General features: G+C 33.0%; 2 protein-coding genes across 3 annotated transcripts; one reads left to right on the top strand and one right to left on the bottom strand.

Annotated features, from left to right (window-relative positions):
* Positions 1-4,092: 4,092 nt before the first annotated feature.
* LOC102627135 (uncharacterized) lies at positions 4,093-19,069 on the top strand. Of its 2 annotated transcripts, XM_025093563.2 has the most exons (11): positions 4,093-4,407; positions 4,976-5,195; positions 10,894-11,041; positions 11,312-11,419; positions 11,962-12,119; positions 13,425-13,590; positions 14,750-14,886; positions 15,572-16,259; positions 17,293-17,405; positions 18,032-18,287; positions 18,535-19,069. In XM_025093563.2, exons 1-11 carry the CDS (start codon positions 4,218-4,220, stop codon positions 18,823-18,825), a joined length of 2,475 nt encoding a protein of 824 aa, XP_024949331.2. In that variant the 5' UTR covers positions 4,093-4,217; the 3' UTR covers positions 18,826-19,069. The 2 variants fall into 2 exon arrangements, with proteins under 2 accessions (XP_024949331.2, XP_024949332.2); XM_025093564.2 differs by lacking the exon at positions 4,093-4,407 and having other exon boundaries at positions 5,047-5,195; positions 10,886-11,041.
* Positions 19,070-19,868: 799 nt separating this feature from the next.
* On the bottom strand, positions 19,869-21,221 carry LOC102626578 (pathogenesis-related thaumatin-like protein 3.5). Its single transcript, XM_006493465.4, has 3 exons — positions 21,059-21,221; positions 20,226-20,892; positions 19,869-20,112 (listed from the first exon to the last, which is right to left on the bottom strand). Exons 1-3 carry the CDS (start codon positions 21,195-21,197, stop codon positions 19,971-19,973), a joined length of 948 nt encoding a protein of 315 aa, XP_006493528.2. The 5' UTR covers positions 21,198-21,221; the 3' UTR covers positions 19,869-19,970.
* Positions 21,222-27,799: the final 6,578 nt, after the last annotated feature.

Here is a 27,799-nt window from a genome sequence, read left to right as displayed (position 1 = left end):
TGTCAAATTACTTTTCATCTTGACCAAAGACGAATTCAAGTTAGGGTCAGTTTGGGATGGCTAAAGCCTAAAAGTGTTTTTTTTTTTAAAAAAAAAAACTAAATTTCTATTTAGATATTATTAAGTATTTTCAAGGTCGTATTAGGCAAAATTACCGGTCTTTCACAACAAATTATCAGCTGGACAATGAGCTGTTTTACTAGTTTCATGAATTTTCCATAGTCTTCCATAAACTATCTAATATTACTGCAAATAGTACATCTTTTTATGTCTATTTTACTCCTTATTTACTGTCACAACAGTTTGATATTGAAATTCACCAAACAGTTATAATCGCTTTTACAAATCGCAACAATTTTTTCCCCCAAATGGAACATACAATAATTTTTAAAACTATAGATTTTATAAATTGTTTTAATTGAACTCCTCTCTGTAGTTGATTATTATTATTTTTTTCCAGTACGACTGACAATATTTATTTTAAAAATGACAGCATTACCAAACTGAAATTTGATTAATCAGTAAATTCTCCTTTAGTCCTAAGTTTTGGACTATTACTCACTTATTTCCTTTATTTCTAACTGTTAAGTTTTGGACTATTACTCACTTATTTCCTTTATTTCTAACTGTTACTTAAAATATTTCTATCGTTACTCTTATAGCCGCATAATCCAAGTTTGCAAGGGTAAAATAGTATTTCTAACTGATATAAATTAAAATAAAAACAAATGTAGCATCTAACAAATTAAAAATGGAAAATAATTAAATAGATCTCAATTGAAAACGAATATAAAACGGGAATATTTTCGATAATTTTTTAAAATATAGGGACTAACGGGGTAATTGGTTCAATCCTTAGGCACTAAAGGTACCCTAATAAAAAAATATATAGCTGCATGGCATCAATTTTATAAGACAAAATAAAATCATGCAATTGATACCAAAATATATTATTGTACAAACTATTTAATTGTAAATGTAAATAGTGTATATTAGAATTTTATTTCAGTCATTATATACTTTCACAACGTTCTCCAAACAAATATAATCTCTTTTCAAAGTCAATTTTCAGATAATAATTTATCAAACACTTAACTGACTTTCCACAACTAATTATTTCTTCACCAGGGATAGAGGAAGAGGCAGAGGCAGGTACCGCCCCCAGGCTGAAAAGCAATTAGAGGAAAAATAAGGGTCTAACTTGAAATTACCTACGTCTTGGAGGTCTTTACATTTGGCCCCCCAATATTTACATAATTTTGTTTTAAACTGCTTTATTTATGATTTATTCGGAATGGACCCCGCAATTGACTCCTTAATTTTACTGATATGATGTTACAGCCTACTTTAGTTTGTATTTTCGCCAGTTCCACCACTGGATAAAGGTGATTATCATGAAAGCCATAGCGTAAGTAAACTGTAAAGTAAAGCATCATTGCATATATTTTCTGATCGAAAACGACACAGTAAAGCAAATAGTAACCTGTTCGACTCTCTGCTGGTCTTCAGGAGTGGCCTCGGCGCCACGATCAAGAGGGGCAATGGCCTCGAGGAGCTCTTCTTTGAGAACCTTAGCGTCTTTCCCTTTGTTCAAGAACGCAGGAAAGAAAGAAACACTGGCTCTCCATTTTTGAGAAGCCGAAGAATGATAATATTCAGTGCTTGAGAGGTTGCGGTTGTTTTGGTAATTGTTGTTAAGCTTAGTGGGGAAGTAAGAGAAAGAAACCCTAGAAGGGAAGAGTAATTGTGGGGTTGAAAATTGAGAGCCAGTGACGACAGTAGCAGAGTGTAGACAAAGAGCTGATGATGATGAAGATAATGCCATTTATTATTATTATTATGATTAATTGGTAAGCTCTTTGAAGCGGGAGAGATTCAGTTTGTTGTAATAACCGATAATAATGGTCGATCGGTTTGATGTACACGTGTTGTGCTTGTGTGCCGTTTGGGAGTAGCTGTACAATTCCAATATTACCCCTTCTCTTTTGACGCCATTCATTCAACCCTACTAATGCACAGCCCCTTTTCAAAAAAAAAAAATGCACAGCCCAATGCACGTTTACCACTAATTTGTATTATTGTATGGGTTGGGCGATCAGGATTTGAACGGTTTTAAATTTGACTTTTACAATTTTCCACATACAGTGGTCAGTGCGATGTACGTCTTTTTATTATTATTTTAAGAAATTCTTTTTTGGATAGAAAATTGAACTGAGTGCATTGTGCTTCCCGCACGCAAGGAGTATCTATGGTGTGGTGTTCAAAATTTAATCCGATCTCTTTAATTCATCTGATTCATAAAAAATTGATTTATAAATATTTGATTCGTGTATTGATGAATTAGATTGAATCGAAAATTTAAAAATTTACAGTCGGTGGATTAGATATGTATTTACTTCTGTGAATTCGTAAAAATTTATGAATTTGTAAAAAAATAAAAAATATTTATTTAATAAAAAAATTAAACTTATAAATATGACATTATACTTATTAATAAATAAATAAGTTAAAATATAGTTACATTAACACTATATTATGTCTTATCCAAAAATAATATAAAATAAAAATAATTAAATAAACAATATAACTTTCCAAACAGTTAATTTTCATGTACTGATCTAAACAAACGAGATTTTTTTTATGTTTTATATTTTAAAATTTTGAATGTATTTTTTAGCTTTATTTAAACAATTAATTTATTTAAATCTTATTTAATTTTGAACTTAATCAGTAGTAAAATTATTTTTATATTAATTTTTTTATTTAGTTAGTTCGTGAATAAGACATGATTAAAAATTTTTAGTTTGCAAATTTATCTGCAAAATAGTGGATTGAATATAGATTATGTCAAATCCGCATACGATCCACAGACGTATAGATTGGATTTATATTGAATTTCACCAATTCGTGGATTATATTAGATTAAAAATTTATAATCCACAAAATTATAAATCGGATATGAATTGATGTCCAATTAAAAAAAATTCGATCTGCGAACACCCCTAATCTATCATAAGATCTTTAAAATTAAAAAAAAAAATGTTGGGTCGACATTTTTGTGCATGCCCCCATTTCACTATCACAGGAGCAAAAAAGAAGCGAGTCTTTCAAAAGTTTATAAAAACTAGTTCTGAAAATACTTTTTTTTTAAATATGATTTAAATACACCTTGCTCATACCCTAAAAACATTTAACTCAATAACAAAATAATTTACAACGGGGCCAACAAAGCGAAATTTTCAGAAATTGGTTAAAACATCTACTGTGTTCTTATAATTTTTGAAATGAAACTTCTTTGCATTTTAAAACTTTGATCCCACCGTTTTTATTTAAATTTCACCCTATTGTGCATGTTTAGCATATTTTTTGCACAAAGCAGGATTATATCGTAACAAAATGAAATTCATTTGATTGATCCATGAACCTACCCATTAGACATAAATTCACAAGATTTCCTTTTACATGTGATAGAAAGATTCGATTTGTTTCCACAACCCAAAATTTTTACTACTGTGAATTCTGACTTTTAAGTCGACAACATTTAATTTTCTTTAATAATGATTAAATTTAACTGTTTTAATACAATTATATCACACTAAACATGATTATGTACTAATTTTTTTTATAATTTATTCCAGTCCAATGTAATACCATCTTAGCGCGTTTTTGGGCAACTATTTTAGATTTTCTCTAAAGCAACCAAACACAAACAAACAAATAAAAAAAAGTCACTTGTAGATTGTTAGCTGTAACTTAAAAATTACAGTACTAAAGTGTTCGATAAACACTATCTATTGTAATTTAAAAGTTATATTAATATAATTTTTTACTTATATAATAAAAAATTTATTATATCTTTAATAATTTTATTAAAATTATTATTTAAAATTTATATTTATTATATATTATTAATTTTTATGTTATAATAATAATTTTTTTACACAATAACTGTAGCTCACCTCAATTCTAAACTACTTAAACACTCTTATTCGAGTAACATTTTAAAATGTGCTTCATTGGCGACTCAATAATGTTATCTTTGCTGACTCAGCACAGCACCACGATGGCGTGTTCCTCGTGGGTTGTGGCTTGTACAGCGCTTTTGCTCTGTCCCACTTTTGCTTGCGTACATCAACTTTCCTTCTTTAAATTTGAATAATAATGTGCTTCTTCGACTTTGAATCTTGAGAAGCAAAAACAGAACAGAATCACTGGAGATGGTATCAAGACTTTCAGTTACCCAATTGAAACCATCACCAGCTGTGTCCAATTCTGTGGTTTTGAGGCATAAAGAGTTGTGTAGGTTTGCATATTTTCCGAGGAATTCTTGTTCAGAGCAGGGGTTAAGGTTTAAAGTTGTGGGTCAGTCTCTTGGAGATAGATGGAAGCTCAAAGATATTGATACACGTGAGTGCTTTTTTTTTTTTTTTTTGCTTTTGTAAACGTTAATTTTTGCTTTTGAGCTTTTTAATTACCGTCTGGTATTTTGTTTTGCTGCGAAGAAGATGTAAGGGTGTTTTTTTTTTTTTTTTTTTCGTTTGAAGTGACTAGTAGTCTCATAGAGTACTTTCTTTTGAGTAGTTGAAAACGCTTCTGTCTGTCATTTGTTGTGTTTTGGTTCGAGTAGGAAAAAGTGCTTTTGGAGATGAAAAAGCAATTGAAGTACTTTTGAAGAAGCATTTCATGGGCTCTAATCTGAAAAACACTTCTGAGGTCATAAAAGCACTTGAACTGTGTTGGGGAAGAGACATATAGTAGGGACTTTCTTGAAAAGAAGGAGCTTTTTTAAGTGTTAATTGGAAAGCACTTTCCAAAAAAGCACTGCCAAACACACCCTATGTTTATATTTCTGATGGAGTTCATTAGATACATATTAAGTGAAAAAAACTTTTTGATTCTGAGAAGGTTATGGAGTACCCTTTTGTTGTATTTTGTTTGTGGGGCATGTGGTTCTAATGTTCATTTGTTTCAACAGATGCCGTGCAAGAAAGATTGTACTCATGGCTATCAAAGACCCAAAATTTTTTCAGTGAGACACTGGTGAAAACAGGTCAAAGTGGAAAGCGTGTTCCTGAACATGCATTTGATGCTCAGGATATGGAGGACATATTTATGGCAGAACAGACCATTGATGGCAGAACGCCAAATGGGAATCTCTCTTTAGCAGCTATTGTATCAATTGAGCAATTCAGCAGGTGCAACTACTTGGTTTGAATTGGATTTATGAACTTGCGTTATTTGTCTGAGATTCTTATTAATTAATGATAGTTGTAACGACTTAAGAAATTATAGAATTCTGTAACAAATTTCCTTTACAAAAAGTTTCAAAGAAATAGAACCTATACAACAAGTAGTGGTCTAGGGTAGTCATTTCTTCCCGTATAATGAAATTCCATGTAAGGACCTAGTACAATCATCATTCTTTATACTAAACTTGTTGGTTAGTATAGGTGAATAACTTGTATTTCTGTATATTTGATCAGAATACAATAGTACAAATATATAGCTTTACAATGAACTAATTTAGGAAACTATCCTAGCTAATTGACAACTATACACGCAGCTATTCTAGGAAACTAGATCAATTCTAATAACTCTATTTGTGGTACAATTTCCTCTGGTTTGAATTAATAACTTGCAACACTCCCCCTCAAGCTGGCTTGTAGATGTCTTCCATAGCTAGCTTGCTGACTAGTAGTTCGAAATGTCCCTTGTGTAGTCCTTTGGTGAGTATGTCTGCTATCTGTTGTGCGGTTGGTACATAGGGAACACAGATTACCCCACTTTTAATTTTCTCCTTGATGAAATGCTTATCAACCTCAATATGCTTAGTTCTATCATGTAGAACTAGATTGTGGGCAATTGAGATGGCAGCTTTGTCATCACATTAAATCTTTATGGGAAGAGACACTGGAATCTTTAAATCTGCAAATAGTCTCTTTATCCATATTGCCTCGCAAATTCCATGTGCGAGAGACCTAAACTCTGCCTCAGCACTACTCCGAACCACAATGCTTTGTTTTCTGCTCCGCCATGTAACGAGATTTCCTCCAATAAAGGTGCAGTAGCCTGAAGTTGATCGCCTGTCAGTTGAGCTACCAGCCCAATCTGCATCTGTATAGACTTCAATTTGAAGGTTGTCCCGTTTCCAGAACATAAGACCCTTTCCAGGGGTTCCCTTTAGATATCTTAGTATCCTATAGGCTGCATCAAAGTGTTCTTGTAAAATTTCTCTCTATCAATCACATCTTCAGCTTTAGTAGGATTAAGTTTTAAGTTGACTTCAATGGGAGTCTCAACAGCCTTACAACCCAAAAAACCTGTCTCTTTGAGAAGATCAAGAATGTGTTTTCTTTGGTTTACAAAGATACCTTCCTTTGATCTTGTAATTTCATTACCAAGGAAGTATTTTAGCACACCTAAGTCCTTGATCTCAAAATCTCGTGCCATTTTCTCCTTAAGATCTGCCAACTCTTTAGGATTATCACCTGTTAGAATTATATCATCCACGTAGACAATTAGTATTAATATCTTACCACTCTCTGAGTGTTTGTAAAACATTGTATGATCAGCTTGGCTTTGCTTGTAGCCATAACTCTTCACAGCCCTTCCAAAACGTTCAAACCATGCCCTTGGAGATTGTTTAAGGCCATATAGGGATTTTTTAAGTCTGCAAACCTTGTTTTGACGGAACACCTTCTCAAATCCTGGTGGTGGACTCATAAACACTTCTTCTTCTAAATTCCCGTTCAAAAAGGTATTCTTGATATCTAACTGGTGTAATGGCCAGTTATAGTTTGCTTCTAAGGATAATAGTACCCGAATGGAATTTATTTTGGCGACAGGGGCAAAGGTTTCTTGGTAATCAACCCCATGTGTTTGAGTAAACCCCTTAGCCACAAGTCTGGCTTTAAATCTCTCTATACTTCCATCCGCCTTGCACTTCATTGTAAACACCCATTTGCATCCAACTGTTTTTTTATCCCTAGGTTGGTCAACAACTTCCCATGTCCCACTTTTCCTCAGAGTATTAATCTCTTCCATCACTGCTGATTTCCAATCAGGATAATTAAATGCTTCTTGAATGTTTCTTGGCACACGCAGGTTAGAGATTTTAGATATAAAGGCATTGTATTTTTTCGAGAGTTTACCATAGGGTAGATATTTGGACATAGAATGAGAAGTACAAGAGCGTTTTCCTTTTCTGATTGCTATTGGAATATCATGATCATTAGAATTGACATCAGGCATAGGATTGACAGTAGGTTCAGATATTTCATCAGGATTAGGAACAACAAGATTATGTGAGGAAGTTTCTAGAGTACCTGTATTTTTTCGAGAGTTTACCATAGGATAGATATTTCTTTCTAGTAGGTCTCTTACTCCTTGTATGGTTCCTCCTTGAATAAGTAAGAAGCTCTCTATCTTGTTCCTTGAGAACAAAAGGTAGTATTTCTCCCCCTATCGCGGTCTCAGCGGTGTTTGGCAAAATAGTCTTGGTATCACCAGTTTCAAAAGCAGCATTAGGAATAGCAATTTCCTTTTTATTAAAAAACTCATTTTGAGGTATAGGTTTAGTAATGCAATCTACGGTTTTAGGCAGGGGATTGGAAATAACGTCCCAAAAATTTCGTTCTTCTCCTATATTGTCCCCCTGAAGAGATTTTTTGAAAAAAAGGTTGATTTTTTAGAAAAGTGATATCCATAGAAACAACAATTTTCCTAGTTTTTGGATTAAAACACTTGTATCTTCCTTATTTGGTGCATAACCAATAAAAATGCATTCTTCAGCCCTTGGATCAAGTTTAGACTGGTTTTTATTAGGTATATGAACATAAACTGTACATCCAAAAATTTTCAGAGGAAGATTAGATTGAATTCGTGATTCAGGAAAATATTTTTTAAAACATTCAAGTGGTGTAATGTAGTTTAGAACACGGGTGGGCATCCTGTTAATTAGATAGGACGCAGTTAAAACCGCTTCACCCCAAAGATGTTGAGGAACATTCATAGAAAACATAATAGCACGAGAAACTTCAAGTAAATGTTTATTTTTACGTTTAGCAATACCATTTTGCTGAGGTGTATCAGCACAAGTAGTTTGATGGTGAATACCTTTTTCTGCAAAAATGTTCTAAGATTTTGCTTAAAATATTCAGTTCCATTATCAGTATGAATAATTCCGATTTTAGCTTGAAAGTGGTTTTCAATCATCAAGTAAAATATTTCAAATAAGTTATGAACCTCAGATTTTTCCTTCATTAAATAAAGCCAGCATAGGCGAGTATGATCATCAATAAAAGTCACAAACCATTTTTTACCTGAAGAAGTATTAATTTTATAAGGATCCCAAATATCACTATGGATTGAATAAAAAGGCTTCGAGGCTTGATAAGGCCTTGAAGGATCGATAGTTCTATGACTTTTTGATAAAATGCAGTTTTCACAATGGAATTTAGAACGATTCAAACCGTTAAATAAACTAGGAAATAATTTTTTGAGATAAGGAAAACTAGGATGCCCTAGCCTATACTGCCAAAGCATAATTTGATCCTTAACCTGAGTAGAACTGATACTACTAAAGCCTTGAGCTTCTTTATTCTTAGATTCTTCATCTTCAAAATAGTAGAGACCATCTATCAATTTGGCACTGGGATTTGGAAAAAATAACACGACAATTAGAGTCTGTAGATAATTTACTAATTGATAGCAGATTACAATTAAGTTTAGGAACACGGAGAATATTTTCAAGAGAGATGGTTTTAGATAGATTTATCAAACCGTTGCCAGCTATAGGGGAATATGAACCATCTGCTATACGGACTTTTTTATGACCAGAACAAGGGGTGTAAGTATGAAATAAATGAGAAAAACTTGTCATGTGATCAGAGGCTCCTGAATCTATTATCCAAGGAGTATAAGAAACAGGTAAATGACAAGAGAGAGCATTTAATTTACTACCTGCTTGAGCAATGGCAGCATTAGGTGTACTTAACAATCCTGAGTTAGATTTCAGCAGGTTCAGAAGGTGATCCATCTGCTCTTTGTTAAAGGGGACAGACTTGGCCTCATGTGCAGCAGGAGTATGAGTGAATCTGCCTTCATGAGAACCCTTCCAATTTGCTGGTTTTCCATGGATCTTCCAGCAAGTCTCTCGTGTATGCCGTTGCTTATTGCAGTGATCACACCAAACGCGAGACTTTTCATCAGGTTTCTTTGTAGCAGTTCGGCCAGCATTAATACTAGCTGCGAGGGCCGGGTTTTCAATAGTGTTACCAAGATTCCTTTTGCCAAGCATGACAAGACGCTGGCTCTCCTCACGGCGTACCTCAGAAAACACTTCTCCAATAGAGGGAAGCGGCTACCTCCAATAATCCTGCCTCTAACTTCATCAAACTCCATGTTAAGACCAATGAGAAATTTGAAAATACGGTTATCCTCCACTGTTTTCTTAAAGTGTTTAATCTTCAGAAGATTTCCACTCATAATCATTAAATAGGTCTAAATCTTGCCAAAGTTGTTTCAAGGAATTAAAATATTTAGTGACAGTATCCTCACCTTGGCGGATTTCTTCAAGTTTCAGAGTTAACTCATATACTTGAGATTGATTTCCCAAGTTAGAATACATTTGGTTAATGTTGTCCCAAAGCTCCTTGGCTGTGTGATAACACATATAGTTGGAGCTTATGTCCTCCTCCATAGAGTTCACCAACCAAGTCATTACCATCGAGTTCTCAGCATCCCATGTTGGATAGGTTGTATCATCAGCCGCAGGCTCCTTTGTCTCTCCAGTCAAATACCCGATCTTGCCCCGACCACCGATATACATGCGCACAGATTGAGACCAACGCAGGAAATTTTCTCCATTCAGTTTAATGGTAGTGATCTGAATGGAGTGAGATTCTGTGGTCGAATCCTGGGTTTTAGGCGGCGCAGCAGCAGGTGTTGGCAGGCTTGTAGAAGCATTCTGGGCCTGTTCAAGGGTGTTTGTAGACTCGGAAACAACGTCGGACATGATGAAGAGGTAGGACTGATTTTAGGGTAGAAAAGAAAGTAGGAGAACGGCTAGGTTTTCTGCAGGTAAGACAAAGGGCAGAACGGCAATAGGGTTTCCAGGAATTAAAGGAATTCCTGCTCTGATACCATATAGGTGAATAACTTGTATTTCTGTAGATTTGATCAGAATACAATAGTACAAATATATAGCTTTACAATGAACTAATTTAGGAAACTATCCTAGCTAATTGACAACTATACACGCAGCTATTCTAGGAAACTAGATCAATTCTAATAACTCTATTTTTGGTACAATTTCCTCTGGTTTGAATTAATATCTTGCAACAGTTAGCAAAGGAGATAAATAAACTTCAGAGTTGAAAAATTTTTAAGCCATTAAGTTTTTCATTATATCAATTGATGTAATGGGCCGCATATATTAATGATCTACTGTAGAAGATGTTACATTCTACATTCTTGGGGTTGAAGTTATGTTCTGTTTGGAATCAGAGAGGGGAAGCAAGTTTTCATTTCTTTGGAATTGTAGTTCTAAAGTTATGGTTTAATTTTCTTAGAAGGCATCATGTCTGCTGACTTTTGAAGAAACGTGGATATTTGATAAATATGCATCCTCCAATACTTTTCTTGAGATTTTGGAACAATTATTCCATCTATCACAGTTTGGATCCATGTGCATTACAAATCTACATTTGTAGTTGTATGTTTTGTGAAAGTGTGCGCATGCACGTTTTTAATATCTTAGCTTGAATGTTGAACTTTCATTTGATAGCATCATTGTGACTGATAGTGAGAAACAATTTCATTTTGGCTGAGTTTTCTCCGCCTGTGTGACGAACACTGGAAATATGATATGAATTTTGGAATTAAGATATGCAGGATGAATGGCTTGACTGGACAGAAGGTGCAGAAGATATTTAAAGCCCTCGTTCCTGAACCTGTATACAATGATGCCCGTAATTTGGTAGAATATTGCTGTTTTAGGTTTTTGTCGAGGGATAACTCAGACATCCATCCATGCTTGAAGGTTTGTGGACTTCGTAGACGTGACTTTTATGTTAAAGATTTCTTTTATCCTTGAACCATTTTAGTTAGGTTCACCCTTTTCGATGGAAATTTTCATTGTTAAATAAAAATTTTAAGGGCACAGCTTCTTCTTATGTCCTACACGAGATATGCTATGTACTTCATAAAGCTTAAGAAAATCCGCTAATAAATTTGTTCACTTTAAACTTTTGCTTCAATAGCTGGAAGTGGTGGGTGGTACTGACATTTTCTTGGGATGATATGTATGCAGGAACCTGCTTTCCAGAGATTAATATTTATCACAATGCTGGCATGGCAGAATCCTTCCTCTGGTGAAAATGAATACAGAGAGAATTTTCCGGACAAAGCTTTCTTTCAGGTTTGTTTTTTCAGATCCTTTATAGTTATTATTCTTGTTGTTGCTGTTGGTGATGATTATAAAAAAATACAACAATTTGTTAATGAAACAATCAAAAGAAGTTCGTAATGAAAGTGAACAGCTTTGATGAGTTGAACAACACATACTCTTCGCCTTCTCACTGGAACATAGAATCCAGAGACACTTGACACAAAACAGCATCCCTACTTTTCATGAATGAGGAAACAAGAAGCATCCTGAAATTTCTATGAAACCAAAGCCCAATGGCTTGAGCACTGAAAATTGTTAATTATAGTAACAACAATAAGAAGAATAGTGACTTTGAACCGAATATGTAATTTGAGTTGGTTCACTTTTGATAATGTCATGCATCATGTCAGCAATTGTTAGTTCCCGTATAATCATTAACAATATCATCCGTTTGATTTGTTGCTTTATCTTGTTATTATCAGTTGCAACTCTATGTATCAGTTAAAAGTTATTATCAGTTGCTGTTCTATTTATCAGTTAAAAGTGTTATTTCTATTTCTGGTTGTTACCAGGGCAAGCTTGTAGGAAAAGAGGCTTTTGTTCGTATAACTCCAGCTATTTCTGGTCTGGCTGATCGAGCAACAGTGCATAATCTTTTCGAGGCTCTTGCTGGCGATGAACAGGGCATCTCTTTAAGCTTGTGGTTAACCTATATTGATGAACTTCTCAAGTAAGCTCCTTGACACCTCATGATATCATTTATATGTTTGCTTTTCAAAGTTTTCATATGAAGTCAAATAGTCAATTTAATGTTATGTACTGATACTACTGTCAATAGAAGAAAGATAAACTATTATTTGAGATGCAATGCTCTTGTGGTCTCAATTGTAAATAATTTCCTTCTTTTTTATTGACTTAAATTCACAAAAGTAGTGTAATCTGTTATGAGTGAAGTGTCTATTACATTTTTTGCATGATATTTTGTCTTAACCTTCTCTATATGTAACTTAAGAAGAATTGAATGCAATCTGACATCAATCATTCTCAACTTTTTAAGCAATTTTTTTTTTCCAATAGCCCACAAACTTCCTTTAGAACTTTTATTTACTTAATTTTTATATGGTGTTGGATCTGATCTGAATTTTCTCCTTAACATTTTGGTCCAACCATTTATGACCTCAAAATCTCGGTTCAACTGTTTGACTATAATCTTTTTCCTTATCTGCAAAGATACTACTGACTTTGTTATCTGTCTTTTGAATGCTCGAAGATGCTTATTACATGATCATCTCTATTTTGCTTGTTCTGTAATTTCCTCGTTGGCTCTAATTCATTGTGATGTCAGGCATTTTTTCTAGTGTGTGATGTTCTCCGTTTTGTGTTTCGCAATGTAGAGGGACTCAATCAGGCAGTTTTCATGAAATAAGGGAACTTTGAGTTTTAATTAAAATTCTTGGAATATGTTATGGTTGGTCGACTCTCACATATTTGCTATAAACATTGATACCTTCCAAAAGTGATGTATTTCTCGTTGCATGCAATCTTGTATGCCGTATGTGTTTGATGTTTTCTAGGTTACTGACTGATCTTGTTTGGTTAGCTTTTGGGCTTGGTTCTGTTTGTATTGCTTGTCAAAATGCATCCTACAAACTGTGGTTGGAGTTTGTGGATATGACTTTGTGCATTTTTGCTATTTGGCACGTAGACTATTATACTATGAAAACTCTACTAATAATAAGAGTCTTCTTCAGTTAGTCTCCCATAATCCATTTCAGTTAAACAAAAAATTGAATGTAAAAGGGCGATTGATGGACTGCCAATTGCAGCTCAAGCTATCTAGAACAAGACTGCAACACTAGAACAAGACTGCAAGCATTTAGGTTGATAGTATGGGACAAGATGAGAACGATAGCTAAGAATGCTATCTCAAGTGGTTTAAGATTGTTGTCGGCTGTTTGTTAATATGCATTTTATTTGATATGTTCAATAATCTTTTATATTCTTCGTAGCTGATTTCCTGCTGGTTTTCATGTAGAGTACATGGAGGGCGGAATTCATACCAGATTCGTGAGTATCCTCAGTTTTCTACGGAGAGAATCTTATGTATCGCTTCCAGCAGGAAGAGGCCAGTTATAAAATGGGAGAACAACATGGCCTGGCCTGGAAAAGTGACTTTAACTGATACAGCACTCTACTTCGAGGTATTCCTATTGTTTACTTGGCTATTGAGTAATGTTGGAGCTTAGGAGTCTTTCTCTTGTTCCACGAAGAAACTGGGAGTACATAATAACAACCAATTGACCATTTTTCCCCTCTCAATTCCAAAGATTTTCACAACAAATGTGAGGATAATCTTATTTATTAAGGAAAATAACATAGTGTTTAATCTTTTTTCTGCAGAAAGTTTACTGTTTAGATGGCACAAATAAATGTTTAGTCTACACTCTTAAAAGAAAAAGTATTCCTTTGATTTTATACACCTGATATTTTTTCCAGGACTAGAATGACTTAAGTTCAAAACATTGCTCAATTCCTATCATAATAATGTGCTTTTTATCTTTGATAGGTTGCTGGATTGCATAGCATATGTTTGTAAGGCGTGAAATTTTTCCGTACAAAGCATTTCCGTTAAACAATATATATGTGAAGCATCATAGCTTTCATGCCAAAAATGTGTTTTCAACCTTTAACTGGTTGACTGTTGTTACTATAAAACCGAGTTGCATTGCCCAATTATTGTATGTAACTTTAATAATTTAAATTTGAAATGTACTATAAGCTTATAACAGACTCCTTGAGGCCAAAATCCTGTGATAAAGATCAATGTTCTAAATAAAATTCATAAATTCTGTTGCAGCACAATACCAACTTGGCATGTATGTTCTTGTATACATTTAATATCTATTAATACCCTTCTTTTGTTTTGTTATAAATGATGAAATCTGGTAGGACGCTAGTTGCATTTTCTGACTTGCGAATTTCAATCAGTGAAATATTAAACCTTCTTATGAGTTGCATCAACAAACTGTCTTACTTGATAGCGTTATTATAGAGTAGTGAAATAAGATTGTTTTAGTGCTTTTGTACAACTTGTCTATTTGTTGATTTTTAAGATTTGACCTCTAGTAAATGCTACCGTGCCCGTCACAGGTATAGTGCTTGTTTTTGTGATTGTAAAGTTGGGAAAGATTTGGACCTGGTCATAAGCCCTTTCCTTTTTGAAATATTTTGAAAACCAATTATAGTTAAGTAAAATGTCAGTCAGGCTTATGAATGTGTAATAAAGTTTTATGGCACTTTATATATCATGTTCGAAGTATTTTCATCCTGATCATTTATCTCATCTCAACTATGTTGTAGGCAGTTGGCCTTCTCGGGCCTAAAGATGCTATGAGGTTTGATCTTACAAGATATGGTTTAAGGGTGGAGAAAGCAAAAGTTGGACCTTTGGGCTCTGATCTTTTTGACTCTGCTGTCTCTGTTTCGTCTGGCCTCGAGTGAGTAAGCTTCTTCAGACTTTTCCTTTGAGGTTGCTTATTTGGAGAAGGGTTTGTGAACAACTGATTGCATATGTTATGCAAGTAATAAAAATCAATGCAGAATAGCTTCTGTTTATCTTTTAGAAATGTGCTTGCCTTGCATCTATGAGGACTGAGTATCTTCATTTCATGCTTGTTCATTATTGTTGGTTGCTTCAGTTCTTTCAGTTGTGATTGAGGAGCAGCAGTGCTTGTACAATTACAGGCATCTTGCTTGTACAGTGACAGGCATTGCCAATCAAAACAGAGGTCGATAAGAAATTAGATCAAAAAGCCTGTCATTCCTTCGTTTTTCTTCATTATCACAGAAATAATGACCTTAGGGCTGTGTGTGTCGCTGATACTTGCTAGCTGGAATTAATGCTTTGCTGATTCAGAGTGCATGTTGAATTTAAATTTTTCAATAATATAGTGGCAAGATGAGTTCCCTGTTGATTGGACCTGCAAGCTCATGTCAGTAGGATCCAGTCATGTTTCTTTACAAAGTTTTCTTACCTGTGAATTTTTTCTGTAATTGGAATTCATAAATCAAAATGGCTGCTTTATCAGCTGCTAATGTTACTTGATTATTTGTTTTGAGGCACTTATGATTTTCCATTTACGTGCAGTTTGTTTTACACTTTTTTCACTCTTGATAATCCAGGTCGGAAACATGGCTTCTAGAATTTGTTGACTTGGGAGGTGAATTAAGACGAGATGTGTGGCAAGCATTCATTAGTGAAGTTATTGCTTCACACAAATTTATAAGAGAGTACGGGCCTAGGGAGAGTGATCCATCAATATTTCATGTGTATAGTGCTCATAAAGGGAAGGAAAGGGCTGTAATAAGTGCCATCAACAGTATTGCTAGACTACAGGCCCTTCAATTTATGCGCAAGTTGTTGGATGATCCTATCAAACTTGTTCCGTTCTCCTATTTGCAAAATGCACCCTATGGTGATGTTGTTTGCCAAACTTTAGCTGTAAGTTACTGGGGCGGACCTTTGGTTACTAAATTTACGGAGACGGTGGAACCATCTGTTGAAGGAGCCAAACATACAGATCAGATATATGAAAGTAGTAATCACAGGTTTGACATAGATGGAAGTGTTTACTTGCAAAAGTGGATGAGGTCTCCATCTTGGGCTTCCAGCGCTTCCATCGTATTCTGGAAGAACTCTTCAACAAAAGATGGAGTAATATTAAGTAAAACTCTTGTTGTAGGTGGTCTGACTCTTGTAGAAAGGGCAGCAGCAACATGCAAAGAGAAGTCCCAGGCAGTTGAAAAAACACAAGCTACAATTGATGCTGCAGTGGTTAAAGGGATACCCAGTAACATTGACCTTTTCAAGGTTTGGCTAATTCTGCCCTTTCTTTCTTGAATTATTACTTTTCTTTGGAGAGAACAAAAAAATTCTCTTTCTCCTTATATGATGAGTAGCCCTTCTATTCATTGGGTTATAACTACTCAGATCAATCTTATAAATTGATTCCTTTTGGTTTGCTGAATTTCCACTGAAGTTGATGTTCTGGAAATTCATTTAATGATAGGCATTTCTTGAGCTGCTATTTTCACTTGTGAATTTCTTTTTGCTCTCTCAGTGACCAAATTTCAACTCAAAGTTATGTCCATGCTATTGTCAATGATCAAAGTTCAGCTGGAGTATATGAAAGACTTCTAGATCCTAGGACTTAATGATTAATAGTTGATTTCTTACATCCTTATGAACATCAGTTTCAACAAAATTTCATTGACAGCTGTGAAATGACTTTTTTAGTTTTCGTATGGTTAGAGCTATATTGTAAAGAAAGATTCAATTGCTTTTAGAGGCTTTGATTTGTAAGTGGGCCTCTGGTTTGGTTTCTCTTGTAAAGTTCCTTTGTAATAAAATGATATTTTCTTATCAAAAGAGGGGGAAAAAATATTTCTTTTTCGGTAGACAATGCATGATATTTCTTATCATAGGTAATTTCACAATGTCTCCTTGTCATGTTCAGTAGGCAACTAATATTTCTTTTTCTGTATTAGAATAAAGTATTTATCATCTCAACAAAAACATGATATTTTTCTCTTCTAACAAATTGATCTGTTCTTATTTGCGGCCATTTTAAGGTTTCTTAGAAAGCCCAAATAACAATCAGAGAAGAAAATCTGACAAATCTATGTAGTTTTTTTTTAATGAACATTCAGCTTAAATGATGTTTGTGCTAGAATAATTGGAGGAAATGATGGATTGCGACATTGAACTCAATTGTAAATATCTTTTTCAACACCTTTCTGCTACACGGATATACTGTTCAATTATGTTTTAGTTGCAGTAGTCTTCATTGTGAATCTTACATGTCATTGGTTGTTGAAAAGGTTGGTATATTTCCTTGTTGCAGGAACTTCTACTTCCTTTGAGTATAACTGTCAAGAATTTTGAAAAGCTGAAACGCTGGGAGGAGCCACCTCTGACTGTCTCCTTTCTTGTGTTTGCGTATACTATTATTTTCAGGTAGATATGCTGGTTGCAAGACTTGTTAACTTGATCTCATTTCTTATTGACATCTTGAACATTGACAAAAGTCCAAATGTGTTTTTTTGGTTGTCATCGTTTATCGTTTGTAGGGATAAACTTATGGTGAAATTTTTTTTTCACTTGATAAATTTTTTATTTTGAATTCTTTGATTACTTGAAATCATAAAATTTCTGTTTCAAGTTTTTATATCCTTTTATTTTTGTCAAATTTTTTCTTGTCTAAGTGATCATTTAGCTTTTGATGTTCAGCCTGGTTACTTAATTTTGTTTGAGTGATTGAATTCCTGCTTGATTCTATTGCTTCAACAATTGTTATGTTATTATAGTGTGCAATTGAAAAGCTCTTTAATGGTTTATGGAAGCATGTGTGTTAGGGATCTCTTTCTATACCATTTTTTGCTACGAAACTCCATTTTTTATGCTAGCATTTCTTGCCGTAGTCACTCAATTATTTTCTGATCTGACACTGCATGAGGTGGACTAGGTTGTTATTTTATAATATCTATGACTGAGGATAATCTTGGAACTGGATTGGACTTGTCAATAGTATTATCATTTATGTATAGTTAAAATCTTAGCTAACTGTTGGTTTCTCCTCTCAGAAATATGCTGTCATATGTATTTCCCATGTTGTTAATGGTTTTGGCGGCTGGGATGCTAACAGTAAAAGGGCTGAAGGAGCAAGGTCGTCTGGGTAGATCTTTTGGAAGAGTTACAATTCGTGATCAACCTCCTTCAAATACTATTCAAAAGATTATAGCTGTAAAAGATGCCATGCGTGATGTGGAGAATTATCTCCAGAATCTGAATATCACACTTCTTAAGATACGCACAATCTTTCTCTCCGGTCAGCCTCAGGTATGTTCCCATTACTATTGTAAGACTTTGTTAACTGAATGAAAATGCCAAGAATTGTTAGCTGATGTTTTCAGGAGCTCCTGAGCTTGTAAATTTTGGGGGTGTGTGTGTGTGTTTATTTTCTCCTGCCAGATATTGGCACAGCAATGGTTTGAATTATCAACATCAACCTTTATACATTGTGGGAGTTCATTTCCGCCTTGTACCTTGTGAATTAAAAGATTTTATTTTCTTAAATTCTTATCAGATAACAACTGAGGTTGCCCTAGTATTGCTATCTTCTGCAACTATTCTCTTAATTGTTCCTTTCAAGTACATTCTCGCTTTCCTTCTCTTTGATCTATTCACTCGGGAGCTTGAGTTTCGGAGAGAAATGGTTAAGAGATTCATAACTATCTTAAAGGAGCGATGGGACACAATTCCTGCAGCACCTGTGATTGTATTGCCATTTGAAAGTGAAGAGTCTAAAGCAACAGATGAAAGAGGGGAAACAGCTGAACAAGCAATCAAAAAGAAGTTAGATCAGTGGCAAGAATAGACAGCCTTTCAGACAGGACAGTTTTGTTATGAAGAAATTTGATATCGCTGCAGTTGAAAAACAACACACATAACTTTCTTTTCTTTTTTCCTTCCGCATAGAAGATTGTGTATATTAATAAAGTGCAGTAATTTATTAATCATGACGGCAACATGTTCATGCTTTAGTCATGATTAACACATCTTTCTAGGAGATAATGACATATGCATGCTTGAATCAAAATCCATAAAATTTTATTTGAAGAGATTCCAGGTTGTGCTCTGTGGTTTTTCCTGTACACAACACCTTATTTACTAATCGAGCCGTGTGATTCAAAGCTGACAAAGGAAAATCCTTGAAGGGGAGTTCCATCTCTTCTCTATTTCAACTTTGTTTCATGCTGGCTGATATTCATTCTTCCTATTAATTTTGTTTGATTTTCTGTGAAGTACTTCATGTATTTCGCATGTGTATTTGTGGAGAGTTGATGCCATGTAAACGGTTGCACAATTGATGACAAGTTACTGCTTTCAGTTGGGGGATTTTGAAATTCTCCTCTCTATATGATGAAATCTTCATTTGGTGACTGCCGTGCTTTATAGTATGTAATGCATATCCATGTCCTAATGGACTGAGTGAAAAATGGTAAAGTTCTTGAAGGGTCCAAACGTTATAATAAGTCTTTAGCTTGACAAGCATGTAGCTGTGCATTCCTTTGGCAGCGGCGTGAAATGGATCAAGATCAGGCATTTTCATTACTGCAGATGTCATGAAGGCGTGAAGCTGATCCTGTTTGATATTATCTTCAATATTCCCAGTAAGCTGCTACTTCTCATTATTTCCCCTTTTTTTATTAATCAACTGAATTGCTTCTTCAAACGTTGCAATTTTCTTTTGGATGTCCACAAAAGAGAAGTAGGGATTTGCAGTGTCAAGATTAAAATTAAAAGATTGTGCCTGGCTAGTTGTCCATTTAGCATTCTGTCGGGCATTGATCAATAGTCTTAGTTAACCATGACTGGATTGCTTATCAATTCGAGAAGATGGAAAAAATATGATGAATATTACAGAAAACAATGCATCTCAGGATTACAAAACAATAAACATCATACAGGAATTTCTCAAACATGATAAAGTTCAATGGTTCCACTTATATACAGGGTTTGCTAAAATAAAGCTTGTATGTTTAATATTGGTGGCAGTGCAAGCATCAGAAGGAGCTGCCACCAGCTTTGAGGGAATGCTTTTGAGCCCTTTGATTCATTACAGAAAAGCTTATTGTCATGGTAAGAGCACACGGTTTGATTCCTGTATATACCAAAAAAAAAAAATCAGTCAGAACTGCATTTGTTACCTGTACATGAAGCTAATGATTTTTTATTTCTTTCCCTTAACTTTTTTCTCCAGAAATGTTAAGTTACCTTGAAGCACAGAAGCCAACAATGTAGTCTGTGGCGGAACATGTTATGATACTTGTACGGTCATCAAACGCATAGCTGGATGCTGCAGGGCAAACTTGCTTGAAGCTCTTGGAATAGTTTGAAGCCAAGCATGAGGTAAGATCTCCAAACGCACCTTTGCAACAATACTCATCACTGTTAAATGCATCGCACGCACTACGACAACCGATCACCTTTCCATTGTCTTTGACAGCCAGATCTGAGGGGCAGTTTTGCCTCAAATCTCCATCACAACCAGCATTGCTGCAATTCCCTTTACCATTGAAAGGTCTAACCAAGACAGGCACATTGAACCCATCGACAAGGCTAACATCATAGTAGTCTACGTTGGCACCAAGGGTAAACTCTGCAATTGTGACGGGCAAGCTGCCTGGACTCGTGCAATTTATAGAAGAGCCACAGCTGCCTGTTTTGCAAGAGCTGGTGCTGTTATTAAAATTGCAGCCAGTTCTTGCCCAGATGCGGCCACTCCAGCCATCAGGAGGATTATAGGAAGCAGATTGGCCTGGTTTCAATGTAAATCCATCACCGTGGTAGTTGCCTCCTTGGGTTATTATTCCAGGCCATATTGTCTCTTGGCAGACATTCACTAGGGTAATATTTTTGGCACTTGCATACATTTTTGACCCTGTCCAAGAAAATGAATATAAGAAATAAAAAAACTTTATACCATACAATACCATGCAATAGAATGCACAATAATTTGTTTTCGATTGGCTAGAATTGCCAGCGTTCTTCTTTTACACTACTTTCTTGGTAACCAAACCCCCAGTGCAAAGATGAGAAATTGTTACCTGATGCCAAGATAATGATGATGGACAGGTACGTGAGATGAGTCTTGGAATTATGAGCCATCTTAGACACACTCAATTTTGCTACTTGATGACGGACATTGGATATGCATTTTATACTAGTAAAGAAGAATAACAACATTTTTCTTTGAAATCAAGAATAAGAACATTAAAAACAAAAAAGAGGAGAAGAAGATTACTTGAAGCAGAGAGTGAATCTGCACAAAGTGTGACAGCACAAAATAGTTCCTTGCTTACTTGCATAACTAAGTGATACCTTGCCCCAACTGAAAATTCGATTAATTTTTAGCTTATCTTTTCTTATTTTAATTCTTTTTCCTTTTTCTTTCTGCTTTCCTTCTTTTATCTTTTAAAAATCTCTTTCTGTTCCATTTAGGCTAAATAAGGTTCTGTGGACGTTACAATTCAGTTTCCAATTGAACTCAATGGGTTAAAAAAAAAAAAAAAATTGGGTTCGTAAGATAATGTCGAGTGGGTTTCAAGTTTCTTGGTCCACAAAAGATTCCAGTCCTTACAACGTAATCAATTTGTGAGTGACTCCTTAGTTGAAACTTGAATCACCTCCCTCATCTTTGAAGTTAAAGAAATGAGATTCATTCCTGTTATGAGCTTTTCTTCCAAAAGTAAATTACATGTGAATGATTGGTGATTTTATAAATGGGAGTTATATTATCTCTATTTAAAACATAGGATGTGTTTGACAGCTTGCATTATATTATATTATATTATATTAAAACGTTGTTCTTCTACCATCCTATGTTTGGCTGCTATTTCTAATTGCATTCACTGCATTAAAAAGGAGGCTAATATAACGAAAGGTATATAAAATAAACTCATGAGGATAGGGTTTAGGATATATTGTATTAAAATATTGTTCAAATTTTAATATAAATTTAACTTTTGTTATCTAATAAATTTTAATCTGTTAAATATTAATTTACATTTATATTTAAATAAAAAATTTAATTTAAATAAAATATAAGATAGTAATAAACCTACGTATTTAAAAAATGGTAATACACTATTTTACTTTATTACATAAAATCATTTTAAATATTTTACTTTAAATACTTAAAAGTATTTTAATTATATTTAATCATTTATTAAATAATATATAAAAAATCATAAATTTTCTTTAATCAATTATTATTTACTAAAATACTAAATTTAAAATTAAACAATTATATTTGACATTACAAAATATATATATTTTATAATTTAATATAGTTTATATTATATTATATAAAAAAGTGGGGCTATTTACACTCTAGAAGTAACTCTGAACAATTTATTTCTCCGTATACTAATGTGCCAAATTTAAAACATTAAGTTTTATTTTTCATACTCTTTACAATGCCCAAAAACACCTCACTTAAACTAGTTAAATTAATTTTCTCAAAACACCAATCAAACTATGTAGCACATCCAAAATGTATTAATAACAATTTAGTATATCTAATAATAGAATTAAATTATTTAGTACATATAATAATGGAATTAAATTATGTTCTGAACAAATTCTTTAACATAAGTTTCTGTAATTAGTTTTTGTCTATAAAATAATATATTTGATATTTCTTTTTACACTCCAACTTTCTTAACCTAACAATTGAAAAAAAAATGGCTATTTGCTTAAAAAAAGAAAAAAAAAAAAGGAAGAAGAAGAAGAAGCAAAAGACTACATTTTTTTCTAAAAAATTAAAAAGAAAAATATATAATAATTTGCTCCTTGTTTAACTAAGTATTATACAAGGGATTGAAAATAAAATTTTTAAGGTTTGTGGCAAGAGAATTATGTATTGAATAGTGAGTGTCCTATATAATATAAGTATTTAGAGTAATTATATTATATTGGTTTATAATAGAAAGTTCATATTAGTAACTCATATGATGAGTATTTTTATAATAAAATAATTTATTATAATAACAAGTTCGTATTATAACTCAAAATAATTTCTAGATAAAAATAACCTCACCTTATGTAAAAATATAATAATATATTTTTGCAATATAATAGCGAATCCTATCTGCTTCCATTCGTATTCCCTTTCATCCATCCGTCCACTTAAATTGAAGTGGACAGAGTCTAACTCTTTTCCTCCTGTGGACAAAGAAAATTTTAAATTATACTATAGTAAGTTATATTATATTATAATGTTATTAATAATATAACATAATATTGTAATATTTTATTATTTAATAATGGTATATAATTAAATTATTTTATATTATTAAGAAGTAATACATAAAAATAATTAATTCATACTTAATTTCAAAAATTAATAGTAAAAGCCTAAACTATTAAATAAATTTAAACAATATTAATTTAATTTTAACATTAATCTAAAATAATATTATTTTATAAGATAAATATATATTTAGTTCTTATATTTTGAGTTAAATGTCTGTCTAAACCTTATATATTAAAAAATAACACAAGAGACTGTTGATAGTAATTATAAAACAATCCTACCCTTACTCTTTGCTTACTTTTATAATAATACTCTAGCGATAATATTATTGGAGATATTAATGAAAAGAAAAGAAAATGTGAATTTATCAAATTAGCCTCAAAAGTACAATAAAAATTAGTTGTTATTATTTTGCTTTTAGGATTAATTTGATGAATTAATGTTTTACAAAAACTTATTAGTAAGATTATTGTAAGAGGATTAAACGCTGCTTTAAATTAGCTGGTATTAATTTATTTATAAATAATGATTAGAAAGATTGTTGTATGGGTATGAAAAATTCAGAAATATATATATATGAAATATAAGTGTGCAACCCAAGAGGGGGGGTGAATTGGAGTTTTAAAAATTATCCTAGGCAAACCACACAACAAGCAATCTAATGCCTTAATAAATTTGAAAACAATAAATTCAATCAAAGCACAATAATTAAAGAGCAAGGGAAGAGAGAGCAAACTCAAGGATTTTTACGTGGTTCGGCAATCCCCGCCTACGTCCACGCCTCCAAGCACACCGGGCTTGAGGATTTCACTATCCAAGCCTTTCCAAGGCTTCAACGATTACAATTGATTTCGAGGTGTCAATAAACCTTTACAACAAAGAGATTATCTCCCAATCTCTTCACTCAAGTGTCTCACACACTCAAACTCTTACAAATGAAATGAAGAAATGAAAGTTACAATCAAACTCACTCAATGAGTAGATATTCAAAGATGAAGAACAATGAATGATTCAATGTTTTGTGTTTTGCAAGTTGTAAGCTCAATATATCACGTGTGCCTTTTGTTTTTGCTTGTTGGAGAGCTTCAAAATGAGTTGGATTTGATTTCTTATAGCTTGAGCTCAACAACTAGCCGTTACTCACATTCTGGGCTATTCGGTTTGCCGTTTTATGGAATCCGGTAAGCCGGATTTATGTTACCGTTAAGGCAAAATTCAAAATTTTGCTTAACCGGTTTGCCGGATTCAGGAATCCGGTAAGCCGTTTTCGTTCTGGTGCTTACTGCCCCGTATCCGGCTTGCCGTTTATCAGTATCCAGTAAGCCGCTTGCTACATTAACTTGCTACAGTGAAAATTTTCTCATATTTTCAGTTTGACCCTAAAACTTTATAAAACTATAGTATGACCCAAAACGTTATGAAAGTTTGCAAATAGGTCCAATTTTAGAATTTTAGAATAATACTTTGTCAATCCCACAACTTTTTGAAATTATGACTTCGCCCAAACTTTTTGAAATTACATAATGACCCAAAAACATTTAAATAGTTTCAAATAGGTCCAAAACAAAAAATTCAAGCAATACTTGTTTATTTCAAAGTTTTCAAAATTCTTTTAATTAAACCATAAACTTTGAAAGACAACCAATTTCATAAAATTATTTTTTCATTAAATATGAAACATTTATAATGTGAAAATAATGATTTATTTAAAAAGAATAAAAACAATCAATTTCATAAAATCATTTTTCCATTAAATATAAAACCTTTATAATGTAAAAATAATGATTTATTTAAAATGTATAAAAAAAATAATTTGAGCTTAAAAAATATATCATTCTTAATCTTGTTTGTTATCATCAAAATCAACATTATGAAAACATATATGTTAACAATCTCCCCCTTTTTGATGATGACAAACATTTCATGTATTTAAAGAATGATTCCACAAAAATAATTTGAGTTTAAAAAATATATCATTCTTAATCTTGTTTGTTATCATCAAAATCAACATTATGAAAACATATATGTTAACAATCTCCCCATTTTTTATGATGACAAACATTTCATGTATTTAAAGAATGATTCCACAAATTGCTCCCCCTAAATATAATCTTCTTTTACAATTTGCCAATTAGCTAAATTAACGATTTAAATACATGGATTTTTCTCCCCCTCATCATCAAAAAGAAAAACTTAATTGGCAAAAAAAATAGCAATTTTTTTTTTATAAATTTGAAAACATGTATTCTTCTCCCCCCTTCATCATAAAAAAAGAAAACGTAAAGGAAAAGAATAAGAGTAGGAAATTTGTTACCCATGTTGTCCAAGTAGAAATTTCAATACATTCTTCCCCTAACAACAAGCATCACTTCAAATATAAGATTAGTAATATCACATCCAAATTATTATAGATCATGATAAAGCCAACTCCATACACAAATAATCACACCAAAATATCATGAACCATTATTCCATTAATTACCAAATCAACAACTCATAGCATAAAATTTATCATATAAAACACCCATGCAATCAAATCACCATTATATCTCAAAATCACCAAAAACATCATCATAATCAAGTATCAATTATCAAAACAATTACTCAAAATGCATATTATTCTCCTCCTTTTGACAACATAGAAATGATATATCCTTTGTCTCCCCCTTTGGACAACAAAAAAGTTCAAAATGCATATTTATCCAAAATCATATTATATGCTCCCCCTAAATATATGGCCAATTTAAAAATTTAACCGAAAAGATTTTATCCAAAAACATATCATATTTATCTCCCCTTTCATAAAAAATAGATAGATGCAATCGAAACAAGAGCATAAAAAAAAATAAGTCGATAAAGATATTACCAATTTTGTGTGAGCAAAAATTTCGACATAGTCTCCCCTTAAAATGCACAAATCCTCAAATACACAACATAGTTAAAAAAAGTTCATATAAACTTAAACAATTATGACAAATCAACAACTCCATCAATTCATCAAGCTATGCACATATAATCATTAATCATCAAAATCAATATGAATTCCCCCAACACTTGTAACAATTAAATCCGAGGATTCCATAATCATATATCAACCATTAAAAGAATGCTCAAAATGCATGTTATTTCCCCCAATTTACATCATTAAAAGGATTTATTACTTTGTCTCCCCCTTTGGACAATAAAAATGTTCAACAAGCATATTATCCAAAATAGAACAAGTAATAAGCTAAGAAAGGGAATGCAAAAGTCATAAGAGCATAATGTCAACAATTCAAGCTCTATGATTACTAATCACATTTTAGAAATCAAGACAACTAAACTCATCAAAGATCTAATGTGACATTTTAATATAACTTACACTCTCATATGTGCCAAGATCTTAATGATCATGTATTTCTCCCCCTTTTGATATCATTTAAAGCAAGTAATGCATATTCAACAATACATCAATAAAGAACAAAAAATGCATCTATTCACCAATCATAGATCCCATAAGATCAAACTTCCTCAAATACATGTAATCATCAAAGCATATTATTTTTCTCAAATCTTAAGCAAAACATAAGTGTATAATGATAATATATATATCATCAAAATCACCATATGCTTAAGAATCTCAAGTAGATGTATTTCTCCCTTACATCTCATATCTCCCTCTTGATCATCAAAAAGGCAAGATAAGCACATTAGTTCCACATTATCCAAATATAAAACATCCAAATATCAAACAATAATCATCAATCCATAATGAAAGCAACAATGCATATGAAAATGTAAGTGCATAATATAATAGAAAACTATGGTAAAATCCATAAGGAGAGCTCATTATGGAAGTGGTAATTTGAAATACTCAAAATGCACAAATTCGGATTTTCAAAATATTGAGTAAAAAGAGTAAGTTTGAATCAATTAAAACGATTTTAGAAATGAAGAGAAATTGAATGAAAATAGAGGTGAGCATCTCACGGTTTGGAGAGAAAAAGAACATGTGAAGACCGAATGAAGAAGGAAGAAGAACAGTGGAAATAGCTCCCAAAACCGGCTTGCCGGTTTTCACTAATCGGCTAGCCGGTTGTGACCAGAAGCTGCAACATCGAAATCGGCTTGCCGGATGAGTTTAACCGGAAATCCGGTTTAATCTAGCAAGGTACCATGCGAAACCGGCTTTCCGGTTTTGCTAACCGGTAGTCCGGTTTGAGGTAGAAAGTTACCTCTTAAATTCAGTTTTTCGGATTTTTAAGAACCGGTTATCCGGTTTTGAGGCAGAGAGGAGGCTTAGCAAATCCGGTTATCCGAATGATGATATAACACAATTAATAGCATATGAATTCACACATATATAAGAGATGGACAATGATGATAGACAATTTAAGAAGATGAAATCTAAGACCATACAATCATCAAAATCAAACAAAGGCATCATGATAAATCACTCAATGTGATACACAATGATAATTCTATCATGTAAACATACAAGCATACTTTCGCAAATTCATTTATCATGATTCATTCAACAAAATTAATATGG

This window comes from Citrus sinensis, chromosome 5, assembly GCF_022201045.2.
Source record: "Citrus sinensis cultivar Valencia sweet orange chromosome 5, DVS_A1.0, whole genome shotgun sequence".
NCBI lineage: Eukaryota > Viridiplantae > Streptophyta > Magnoliopsida > Sapindales > Rutaceae > Citrus > Citrus sinensis.
The sequence above is the reverse complement of the archived record's forward strand: the minus strand, read 5'-3'. Positions and strand labels throughout refer to the sequence as shown.